Source organism: Pygoscelis adeliae, unplaced genomic scaffold, assembly GCF_000699105.1.
Source record: "Pygoscelis adeliae isolate BGI_AS28 unplaced genomic scaffold, ASM69910v1 Scaffold353, whole genome shotgun sequence".
Classification (NCBI taxonomy): Eukaryota; Metazoa; Chordata; class Aves; order Sphenisciformes; family Spheniscidae; genus Pygoscelis; species Pygoscelis adeliae.
This window is the reverse complement of record NW_008824445.1, coordinates 1,220,749-1,232,796: the sequence shown is the minus strand read 5'-3', so window position 1 is coordinate 1,232,796 and position 12,048 is coordinate 1,220,749. Positions and strand designations below refer to the sequence as shown.

The window sequence follows — 12,048 nt, the reverse complement described above, 5'->3', positions numbered from 1 at the left end:
CTTTTCATCTGTTCATAGTTTACCCAACTGCTAGAGGTAACAGTAATTTTCCTTACTAGACAGTCAGCAGTAAGTGTAATTCATCTCTCTTTTGGGAGCCCAGAAATCCTTCCCAATGGTAGGAATGCAGCGCAATATTTTCTTCCCCTTCTTTATTTCTTCAGCTCTTTTATCAAGATTTTCCCATTCATATTACTGTTGATAATATATGGCAAACCTGAAACCCCTTCCATCAGAGGAACACAATGCCTTTTAGGAACAGGACTGAAACAGGCTTGCCACTCCTGAGAGTGATGCTGACCAACTGTTCGCATTTTGCATATAGAAAATGCCTGTAATGACTTACCAGAGGTGACACAGCAGGACAGGAACAGGCCTGTGAACAGAACCTATATCCTATAACCTATCAGTATTGTTTGAACTGCTTTCACAATAGCCCTGTGCTGACTAGATGCAAAAAAGGAAGGTCTGTGTTTGTTCAGACAGTGCTCCTACTGCGTTAATGTACTACCATGCATAATTCGCTTCACTCCCTGTCATATTAGTCATTCTCTTTGACTTTACTGGTGTTCTTGGGCTGATAAATTTATAGATACAGTAATAGGATTCTGAATTAAGACACAATTTAAGAACACAGTTTCAATTGCAATGATTTGTGAATATGAGGTCATTTAGTCCAGTCTGCTTTCCTTTTGCCAGAGAAGATTTGTAGCTATTATTTCCCCCCACCTAAAGCAATGATCACATGCTGTTTGCTTCAGCACTGGATGTTGCAATACCTCAATGAATAATATAAAAGAAGCAGAAAAAAACAAACCCACTATGCCTGGGGATAGTGTGTGGTGTGTTTTTCTCTAGGATGATTAAATGTGAATGCATGTCATAGGACATTGGGATTGCTCTGCCAGGAACCCATGAGTAGGAGAGCATACAGCCCTCTAACCAGGCAAATGGCCACGGAGAAGGTTAAAGAAGCCCCTAGGCAAACCCAGCATGTGCACTGGCTACTCCCTGGCTGCTGTATTCGCTTGGCTTTTTTTCCTGTAAGATACAGGCACTTCATAGATTCCTGGGTCAAATTCTACGTTCTTTCACTCCTAGGAAGTTTCACGGAAGAGAACAGATTTCCACAGGAAATCTGAGGCAGGAAGCTGAACTTAGCTTTGCCAGCTTTCACCAGCACTCCACCACTAAAACCACAAAAGAAACCTTTGAGGTTGACAGAACGGGCCACACAGTTCATGCCTCAGGGGACAGTCCCACATGACATTCACCAGTGGGTACCAGCTGTCCCTTCCTATTGCAGTCTCAGGAAAACATTTAAAACCATTTCCTTTTCTTTTACATGGAATTACTCTCCTGTACACCTTAAGCAAAGCTTCCATCTGATGCCTTAACAACTGCACAGATCAGCATCTATGGTAGACACAAGAGACTAACATGCCTGCAAGACAAGTTTTCAAAACCAAGACTGCTTTGGAGCATGTCCCATTGCTTTTCTTGCCTTTGGTGGTGGAGACAAGAAAGCATGCTGAACAGTGCTGATTTTAGAATGTGAGTCAGCCCTACTTCTCAAGAATGACTACTTCTCAAGACAATGACCACCTGCCCATCCCCATTGGAAGCAAGCAAAAGCCATTTAAAAATAAAATCTTGGTCTCTTCAGCCTCTTGTGTTCCTGTGTATGGTTCAAAGTAATTTTAAGCAAAAATACAAATCCTCTTTTCATCAAAAGGGTGTTTCAGCAAGAGAACATGGCCTGAGCTCTGCATTTATGATAACACAGAACAACCAATATACCAACAAACGTCAGACTATTCACTTCGAATAAATCAGTCACCTGTCCTCAAAACCAAAGCCAATCCATTCTGTCCATAACAGCAAGTCACACAGGCAACTACGGACGTCCCACATTACCATCTCTATCTATTGCACCTCTCAGCATGCAAATGATATTCTTGCCTAGGCAGTCAGATTCATTTCTGAGCAAAGACATACATCACCAGACTTCAACAAGCTTGTTTATCTTCAACTTGCTTTTCAGGAAAATAAAGACTGTGACACAGACCTTCAAAGGGTGATCCCCTCTCCCATCCACCCAGCAAACACCCAGTTCATTGCCTTTGGATTTCTTCTTTCACCAAAGCTATGCTTGTTATGTGGAAAAGTATTCTGTCTCTACTACTTTGTGAAAAAGGATTTTCAATAAAAGATAAGCAACAGCATCAGAAAAGACTTCTATAGCGGAGGTTTCACTCAGTAAACAGGTGTCTGGGAGATTATCTCACCAACTTAACCAAAGCTGCAAACATCAGAATGATTCTGGGATGACTAAAATCCCCCTTTTTTTTAAAATAAAAGCCTTTTATCTGCCAAGCGACACTTCCTGTTCTAAAGGCTATTCTCCTCAGTAGTTGTCAACTATGTATTAATCTAATTCATATAAGCCTTAGAAATAAATACTTTCATGTGCAGAATCTTTGGGGAAACTGATTCCCTGGGGCTTTAAAGAGCAATTGTTGCTTATCACCGTGGAAATTTCCCTTGAATTTAAAGCCTGGTAACAAGGGGAAAAAAAAAAAAGAAAAAAGATACATCAAATATTTTAGTCATTAACAAGTTTCCCAGTCTTTGTCATCCTCAAAGGATTTTCATCTGATCGGAAGGGAAACTGCTAAAGCAGCAAATAAAAGGAAAGTGATCTGACCCAGTAAGACAGTTCTTGCGTTCCCAGGTCCTGTATTCGCCACTCCTGTCCAAAATACTCACTTCTAACAATGCCTTACAATCAACAGCAATATCAAATACATTAGGCCTTATTTTAAAGGGTGTATGTGTTGGCAAAGACAAGTGCTACTTAAATACAAGTAGATAGTTAAACACCTCCCTAAAGAGCTCTTATAACAAAACCACTCTGTGTGGGAGAGGCAAAGCACCGTCAGAGCACTTAAAGAAAAGCAGGTAATTGAAGTTTTGCTACGTTTAAACTCCATGCCTGTGCAATAAAAACCTGATTTTAAAAGCCCTGTAAAGCAGAGAACTTTTCTGGTGCCTTACTGTCTGTCACTGTGCAGAAATGGCCCCACTAAAGCAGCGAATTGCCGTGTTTTGTACGTCGTTGCATAATGGGGGCATGCAATAAATGGCATGGCGCACATGTTAAAAGCCTCCTAGTGATGGAGGCTTTCAATCCTCTTCACAGTGTTCAAGGAGGAAAATAATGTATTTCAGTGACTAGAAGCAACCTTCAGTGTGGATTAACTTCAAATTGGTTGAGATTCATCCCATGTCCCCAACATCTTTGTGTGCTACCACATTAGAAACTTGCAAAAACAACCTACTGTACCTGAGTATGAACTGATCCACCGTAGAATTGTTCGCAACTGTCACATAAACATTCACAACCTCTCCTTGTTTGACAGGCTTTGAGGGCAACCAGACAACAATATTACTATCCAGCCGTAGCTCTGTTAGCTGAGAAGTCTCCTGGCCTCGATAGAGGCTGACAGATCCAATCCTCTGTAAGTGGGACATGGCTTCATCCATGCCATCTTTTCCTGGCCGGATAGCATTCCCCTTCCTTATATCCTCGGCAGTACACTCTCCCTTCTCGTCTCCCGGTTGGATAGTATAGTAGAGCTCCACAGGGCTCCCTTCAAACTGATCCAGTGGCTTCTTACGGCCTGTGACAACCGTGGGGGGGTTAAACCAGCTTGGCAGGAGCTCCAGCTCTGCCACGCACCACCCCAGATCCCCTTTCAGCCTGCAGCTGCCTCTGACTTCCCGCGTCTCTCGGAAGGCAAACACCCGCAGGCAGGGCAGCCGTTCCATAGTGCTATAGTCATCCCAGTCCCTGCCCACGATGTAGAACAGGACCTGGACTTTGGGCTTGCTCAGGTAAATTTTGTCGCTCATTATGTAGGCCTTAAGTTTCCAGTTATAAGTAAACTTGTTGGCAGATCCAAAAAAGTTGGAAGTTAACATTAGGTCCTGGGGCACAACCTGTTCAACAGAAAAAGGTCCATAGCTGGCATTTAATATTGGTGGTCTCTTGGCTTTATATGGAAAGAATGATTCCACCCTGGACTGCAAACTGGAATTTCTCATAAAGTCTTGGTTGGCTTCTTTGAGAAAGAAAGATGTCTCAGCACTGAAGATCCGATAGCTCACACGTAGGTATGTTGGTAATGAAGAAAATCTCTGATTATTGTCCAATATTCCTCGACACTCTGTCACTAATAAAAGAAAAGGTGATGTGAGTTAGATCAGATCTGCTTATAGGTTCCAAAGGGACATTTACCGTAATTTTAGCGGAGCTACCTGTTAAGTTAGGGACAAGCATTATTTCATGCAAAAAACATTCACAGCGTAGCTACATGTTTAGATGTAGCTAATTCTTTTTTGCATTATATTCACAAAAGAAATAGAAGTGCAGGCTTTAGTGGTACCTTGCATTTAACTATGATAAACGTTTTGTCACACATGCACATGTACATACACAGGTGATGTACAAAGGGTTGTGTGCAGCACCATCAATTATTCATACTTGCAGAGGGAGTAGGAAGAGGAAGATTCACATAGCAGAAGCAATGCTTGTCCCAAAAGCCATTTTACATGGCTCAACTGACTGCAGCAGCGCTTTGCTAATGCACAGCAAACACAAAGTACTCAATAAATACTTTGACTATCACCTGGATGAGAAATAAATAGGTTACCTGTCACTCCCATGAAATGTCTCACGTCCCTAACAAAACTTCAAGCAAACTTTCATAAGTTTGCACACACCAATTCTCTTAAGGACTGACCATAAATCAAAGTCAAAGCCTTCCAAAAGCAATTCCGTAAGTAAATAGGGTGTCTTAAACCACCCATGTGCTCACCTTCCCCACTTTTTTACCGGTCATACCATCCCCTTCTAAACTTTCCACCCACTTGGAGACTTCTCTCCTGTCTTTCCAATCTTTTGTTCAGTTACAGCATGTGTAAGGTATTCAGTACGTTGGTACGGTCCACTGAACCACAGCCCCCGAAGGCCTGCTTATCGCTATCCCTGCAGGAACGCTGGCCAGGAGATCAAAGATAGTTTCTGTTCTACAGCCAAAGACAGAAACTGCTTTTCTAAGAACTGACACACACACCGTTTCACTCTTCCTCCGTCAAGAAATCTTGCTCTCATATTACTATTTCTAGCACTATGTTCTACGCCCCTCTAAGTTAGTATCAACAGTACCTCAGCTAAGTTATTTAAACACAAATGCACATCACAGGCCAGAAATATTTCAACAAGTGCTAATATATAAGATGCACACAGAGAGAAATTAGTACATACTGTCCAATTCTAAGTTTCAGCTGAATATCAGATTCCTTTTGACCTAAATGTTGTTTTCCTATTATAAAGATTAACAACATGTAATGTTGAAAGACAAAAATTATTACCTAATTAGGGTAGATAACAACAGAGGACAGTTAAAATACATGTAGATTACATAATGCTACTCACAAGCCTCCTTCCTAACTCATGCTGAAGAGATTAAAGTAAATGAATGATGATGCATCTAGTGCTAGACTGTCTTTAGAATTTAAAAACAGCCTTGCCCTCAGACATGTCAGTTCCAATGTCCTTGGGGAACCCCATCAGAGTCAGGATTTAAGGATCTGTGTAAGTTCAGCTCTTTAAAGAAGAAAGGCAACCTTTCTTGGGTTGCAAAGAGGGCAACGCATGACGCACAGATTCATCTGAAACTCAGGAACACCTAAAGATCTCTAAAAAGTCCTACAGAGACAGACTCTTTTATCAGCTTTCTCAAAGGTCTGCAGCTTGAGGATTTTTGCAAATAGATTCACTATCCTTCTAGCATGTCTGGCTGCTAGCATGCTAATTATGCAGTCAAATTTAATTAACTGTTTTCAAGTAATAAATAATCAATATCTGTCATTACACCAAATGACTTCCGCTCACAGATAGCTTCACTACAATCCTGTTGAGTGTGCACATAGGTAGTGTGCTGGCACTACTCGGTGCTGGGAAAACAAATAGCTTTGGAAGGCAGGTGTTAGGCAATTAAGAAAAAAAGGAAAGAAAAAAATGTGGAGGAGTGGGAAATCAGAGTTCTCAAAGGACAGCAGCCATAAATTTGAAATAAGGAATTAAGATGTGTTCACTCATGTTTAATTCATGCACCACCACTGGATGGTAGAGATAGTTCTCATAAATGAGCAAGCTGCCATGACTGGACAAAAATGAAAAAATTAGAAGGCAAAAAGAGAAAAAGAAAAAAGGTAAGAGGCCTGTCAATGAAAACACCAGAATGTAGTGAATTACCAGCACAACACCCTCTGTCAAGTAGATTCACATTTAAAATATAACATCAGTTTAGCACACTGTTACAATCCTGTAAGTCTCCAATCCTTGGCACACATTTTACTTCTGCTGGAAAGGAAACTACAAATGCCACCTCCTGAGCTGACTAGTTTCCCCTTAGTTGAATCAAAGTATTAGTCTGTTAGGGTTACGTCCCAAAGTGCTGTAACACTGAAATAAGGAATGCAAAGAAGATCCACTTTGGACCACGGACCTTTCAAGAAAACAGCAAAGCCTACATATTTCTTCTGGTCCAGGAGCAGAACAGGAACTTGGTTTACTAAACAGTAGCAGTTTGGTCTCACTTTCCTCTACTAAATCCCTTCACCTGCCCTGGATGAGCCTGCTGAGATTTGGTCAGCTTCCTGCAGCCCTGTGCAAAGCGCAATCATTGACATTTACGTGACAGATACCACCATTCTTTGAAAAACACCTGGTTTGCTACACAAGAAGTCAGCTTCTTACTGGTCACTTTGGCTACTGAATTTGACTTCACAAATCATTAGAATTTCTTTATTAGGCATCCTCTTGTCTCAGGCCAAGAGCCTTATAACATTAGAGGGAAGCAAGCTCTAGTTAAAGAAAGCATATAAGCACTTCCGTGAACCTAAACCTTAATTGACTTAAGCACAAAGGTACATTTTGCTGAAGCGTTTCCATGATTAGAGATACTCTAGGTTTGGCACCATTGCTACTGAAGAATACCTTTGGCTTCAATAGCTCGGCAAAAAACAGAAATAAACTCAGCAGGCTGCAGAGACAAGTGAACTCTGATTTCAAAGAGCTGTTGATCGGAATCTATGCTGGAAACTTAACAGCTGTTTTTCTGCAATTCCCAAGTCTTTTGCTGTAGCACGTTATTCTCAGACAGACAGTGGTCTCATTTTTGCAGGCACTCCATTTATCCCAGATCAATCACACGGATGAGGTATGTAGGACTTGGCCCAATATTAAGAAAAACAGCCACGCAACTTCCGCTTTAATAAGCTGAAGGCAAACAGCAAAACCTATGTGGTCAGACTAACAGCAAAAAGAAAAAGCTTTATTTTTTTATTGTAGTCTAAAGATTTCCACCCACTTTTGTACCATACGTAACGGAGTGCTATATTTCTGTAGTGATGGCTGTACTTTTACATTTAAGCACTTTAAGCCTTTTACTGATAAAACTGGTAGTTAAAATTGTCCATTTTATTTTAGAATCCCAACCATGTGCATCAGCAACTACATGCCATCATGTAAAGGATTTGTTCTATACTCTTCACCTCTACCCAATAACCGTCATGTCCTAGTATAGTTAATTACCAATGTTTCCAAAGAACATTTTTGTATGCTTGATCAGCTCAGCTATAAAGTTCTTCAATTTATCAGAGAATCTATTTAAACAAGATGCCAAGGTTTTTCCTGAGTTTAAAATAGTAACTTGTGATATATATATAATCATTAAGTGTAAGATTACTTTATCTACCTGAAAAATACATAGGGGGGCGGGGAGAAGGGAAGGAAGCCATGCCTATCAGTGCTTTCAGGTGCTCTGGAACAGATTTCTCCATTTTAAACTTTTTTCTCCTCCATCACTGAAACACATTTCCAGCGGTTCATGTTAAAGCAAGGTATAAATTTAAGCATTTTATCCCTATGACAGTATCAGTTGTGGGAGCAATATTTCACTGCCAGTTCAGCTTCTTATGTAGGCACAATTGTATCAGTAAAATGGAACTGGGTCTCTGTGACCCAAGTGCTAATAAGCACGTTTATACAAATATAACTTACATCATGGAAGTTGAACTTCCTCAAACAGTTTAGCTAAAGGGTGTAAATATCCTGAGAAAACCCTCGATGCTTCATGTAAGAGTCCTGATCCTGAAAGGAAGATGCTTGTTGACCTTCCAGTTGGGTTCAAATTAAGTGAAACTCCCATTTCATTAGGGTTTGGTTGGGGTTTTTTTTTACAAACTGAAATGGAAATCAAGAATACGGGCAAGGGTGAGAAAGGAAATGCAGAAACACCGTTTCTATACTGAAGACTAACTGATTACAGCAGGCCTGACTTACAAGTAGGCAGTAAGTGCTTTACCCTTCTACATTATCAAACAAGAGTTACAACTTGTCCAGAGATGAAGTCCAGCATGGAAAAGATTAAGAACCATCAAACAAAGCTAGTATTAGCCAAGAACAAAAGTTAAAGCTTACAAGCAATTACTCCTCCTTTGTAACAGCCTGGTGACTTTTTAATCCTTCTTCTGGCATCATATGCTTCTGCAGCACTTCATCTGAACCCAAACAGGCATCTGTTAAGCACATCACTGGCTCCAGTGTGACAGTCCAGCTCAAATTCCTATAACCTAGCAAGTTCATTTTTGGAGCTGGATATGAAACAGTGAATTCTGATCTGTATTATTATTTCTTGGATTCCAATGTAAAAGGAATTTTCTTTGAGGGGATTTCATATGGAGCTGGAGCCCTGGGTGCTGGATTCACTGGAACAGTCATAAAAGCTTAATATTTTTTAAGCCATTCTTTTATGAGGTTGGTTTGAAACAACTTTCTTTTGGACTGGGAATTAAGGGTTTAGATTGTGGGTGGGAGATTACTGACCAATGGCCATGTATCTTCACTGACTGATGTTTGACAAGCCACTGAGCCTTCAAGGAAACCATCTGCCCGTCCCCTCAGCCAGAAGGCTCCTAGCCAGAGAAAGCCAGTAAGAAGCAGAAGACATCTGCCTATGCAAAGGAAGAGTAATGCGAGAAGCTCTCTCTGCACCTTGTATGGCCCTCAAAGGCACATTTATAGTTACTCCTTCCAGGAAACAAACCATACAAAAAGTGGTAGACAAATTTCTCTCTCTCGTGTTCTATTACCCTAGCACATCAGTACAGCTGAAGCTTCCACCAAGAATTCTGTAACTTTTAAGGCAGGATCTTCTCCTTCCTTTTTATAACAGCTTTACCCACTGCCTTGTTCCTCCATTCCTAAACGTAGCTATAATTGAATGCTGTACCATATTGATTTTTTTTTTGCCCATATTCCATGCCACTAGAGTTCTAAGAAAAAAAAAACCCTAATATTAATTTACAGCACCACCACCACCTAACATTCTGCAAATCCTGTCAATATTATCCCCCCCTTCTTACATGGACTCCTATTCCCATGCTGCCCCTACACCCAGAGAGCCTAACCGTACTGTAACCGTGTTATACAAACCATCCTCTCACAAAAGTCCCCACCCTTGAGTTCTCTTCTGCGACTCCACCTTCCACTCTAAACCTGTCCTGCTCTTGCACAGCAAATCACATATTCCATCTCAGGAAATACAGAGTAGGTTAAAAGTAGAAAAGATACACTTAAATCAGCGCAGATGTTTCCTTCACTACAAATGTCAACAGCTATGTTTTCTGTTTCATCCTCCCGTAGTTTTCTATACTGGCACCACATTTAGTGACTTCAGAGTGTACGAAATCTTTGTAGCAAGTATTTTGCTTAGAACTAGAGCTCAGCAAATACTGTAAGACATAAGTGTCTGAATATTCATTTAGACTTCAGAATGACCCCTCATCCCCTCCAAGTACCCTTTTCTTAACATCTAGAAAAAGGAATTTTGCTGTTAGAAAGGCTGGGTGGAACTTAAAACCAAACAAGCTCAAATTCAGAATACGGAACATTTTTGACTGGGAGGTTGATTAGCCATTTCAACAAACTAAGGAAGGGAGCAATAGCTTGTCCATGTCTTCACATCAAGACTGGATTCCTTTCTGAAAGGTACTTTTTTCTCAGTACAAGTTACTGTTTAAGTACAGGGATAACTGAAGCCTCATGCTCCTTTCTGACTTAAAATCTATAGTTCTATGACCACTCAAAAAAATCAATTGGAAAACCTACATGACAGGGTAATTGCAGAAGCCATGTTTTCTATTTCTCATGCTTGCCCATCAGATATGCTTTCTCATCCAGTGAGAGAACAGAGAGTCTCTTTGACTAAATGCACACAGGCAATGTCAAGTGTCAAATGCTTATGGTGAATGCTTGAGACCAATTTGTGAAGTTAAAAATAAACCGTGGAAACAAATCTGCCGAAGAAATCCATACAGCAAACATTTGAGGGAAATTGTAGCCTATTCTCAAATATTCTATGAGCACCCAATGAGGGCAATTTCGTCACATAAATGATTGCTAACAAAATTATTTTCTCAGTTCTTTTTAGAATCCAGGTTTCATTAAACTGAGACCTGAAGTCCAAGGATAAGTTTATAATTGCAGTGTTTTGTTGATTGACCTGGGATGGCATATTCCTATTCACATATATGGGAGTTCACACCCTTGGTAACCAACCAGACATATTTTAAGCCTAGATGTAGACGGAACCTTATTTAGCCTAGATCAAAGTTCAATTAAACCACGTCACAAAGATTGTCAGGAGACACTATAATCAGTTATTTTGAACAAATTTCCTATTTTATTTCAGTGGGACAGATAAACTTATTTCATTCAGTATATTGTTACATGAAAAACTGCAATAACATTCTATTAAATAGGTTTCTTTCACATACTGAGAGTATATCCTTAATGAAATTATCCTTTGTATCTTACTACAGCCAAAATATTCACTAAATCAACAGACATTTGTGGATGTAGTACAGAAGTGAACACTTCCCCCATTCTTCTCCAGCAGAGGCAGAACATAGTCATTTCAGAACTGTCAGGAAAATGACGGAAGTACCTAAAACAATGAATGAACACAAAGGTACACCAGGAACTTCTGCACTTCTTTAAAATACAAGAACAAGGGGACAGTCACTGAAACTAAGTGATGGGAATTCACAGTGGATTTAAAAAAAATATACTTCATACAGTGTGTGATTAGATGATGGAGCTCATTGCCAGGGAGGAAGGCACAGAGGCCAAGAACTTATCCAGACTTAAATTGACTATTTGAATGTTTGGAAAGATATGCAGACCATCTAGAGTAATGTCATTAACTACATATAAAACTCCTTGTTTTAGTATTTATCTATTAGAAACCAGGATTAGACCTCTGCAATTATAAAGCATTATCCAACATCTGTCAGGTTGTTCCATTTTCCTCAGGATTACTGACAACAAGCACATGTGTATAAACCCCAAATAGCTGTTTTGTGATACACAGCCTTTTCACAAGTGGAGAAGAGAATCTTTAAAGTCTAATTTCGAAACACAATGAAAACTTTCAGAAAACCACACGTTAGAAATGCATTTCCAATCTTTTAATGACAGCCTACAAGCTCCACTTTTTGATGGTCACAGAAATTCCAAAATATCCTTTTATTGCAAACCTATCTTCTCTATCACCCTCAATTCATATAACTGAGACGTGTTAGTCAAAGACTGTCTGACATTCAGGACTGAAATCTATAAACTGTTTTCTCAGACTGGTTGATGACCTTAAAAGTCTGTAAAACAGTGTATATGCAAAGGTCAGCGAAGGTTTCAGAAATCACTCCCACTCCCAGCACTGACATTACCAAATGCCTGTACTGCTGAGGCCATCTGACATATTTAAGCTAGTTTACCGCTTAGAATCAAAGATAAATATCTGGAACTCAAAATCCCGCTAATGAAAGCTTTTGTTAAGAGATAAGGTTTGGAAAACTTTTATATAGACACCATTCAGGTACTCAGGCTTTCTTCCCCTTGCCAGAAGCTGCAAATGT

At 40.0% G+C, this 12,048-nt stretch overlaps 1 protein-coding gene across 1 annotated transcript in view; it reads right to left on the bottom strand.

The window, feature by feature from the left end:
- Window positions 1-12,048, bottom strand: part of TMEM132C (transmembrane protein 132C) — a 228,134-nt gene that overhangs the window by 150,761 nt on the left and 65,325 nt on the right. Inside the window, exon 3 of the mRNA XM_009320962.1 lies at window positions 3,347-4,235. Within this exon, the coding sequence (XP_009319237.1) occupies window positions 3,347-4,235 (889 nt within the window). The remainder of the gene's footprint in view (window positions 1-3,346; window positions 4,236-12,048) is intronic.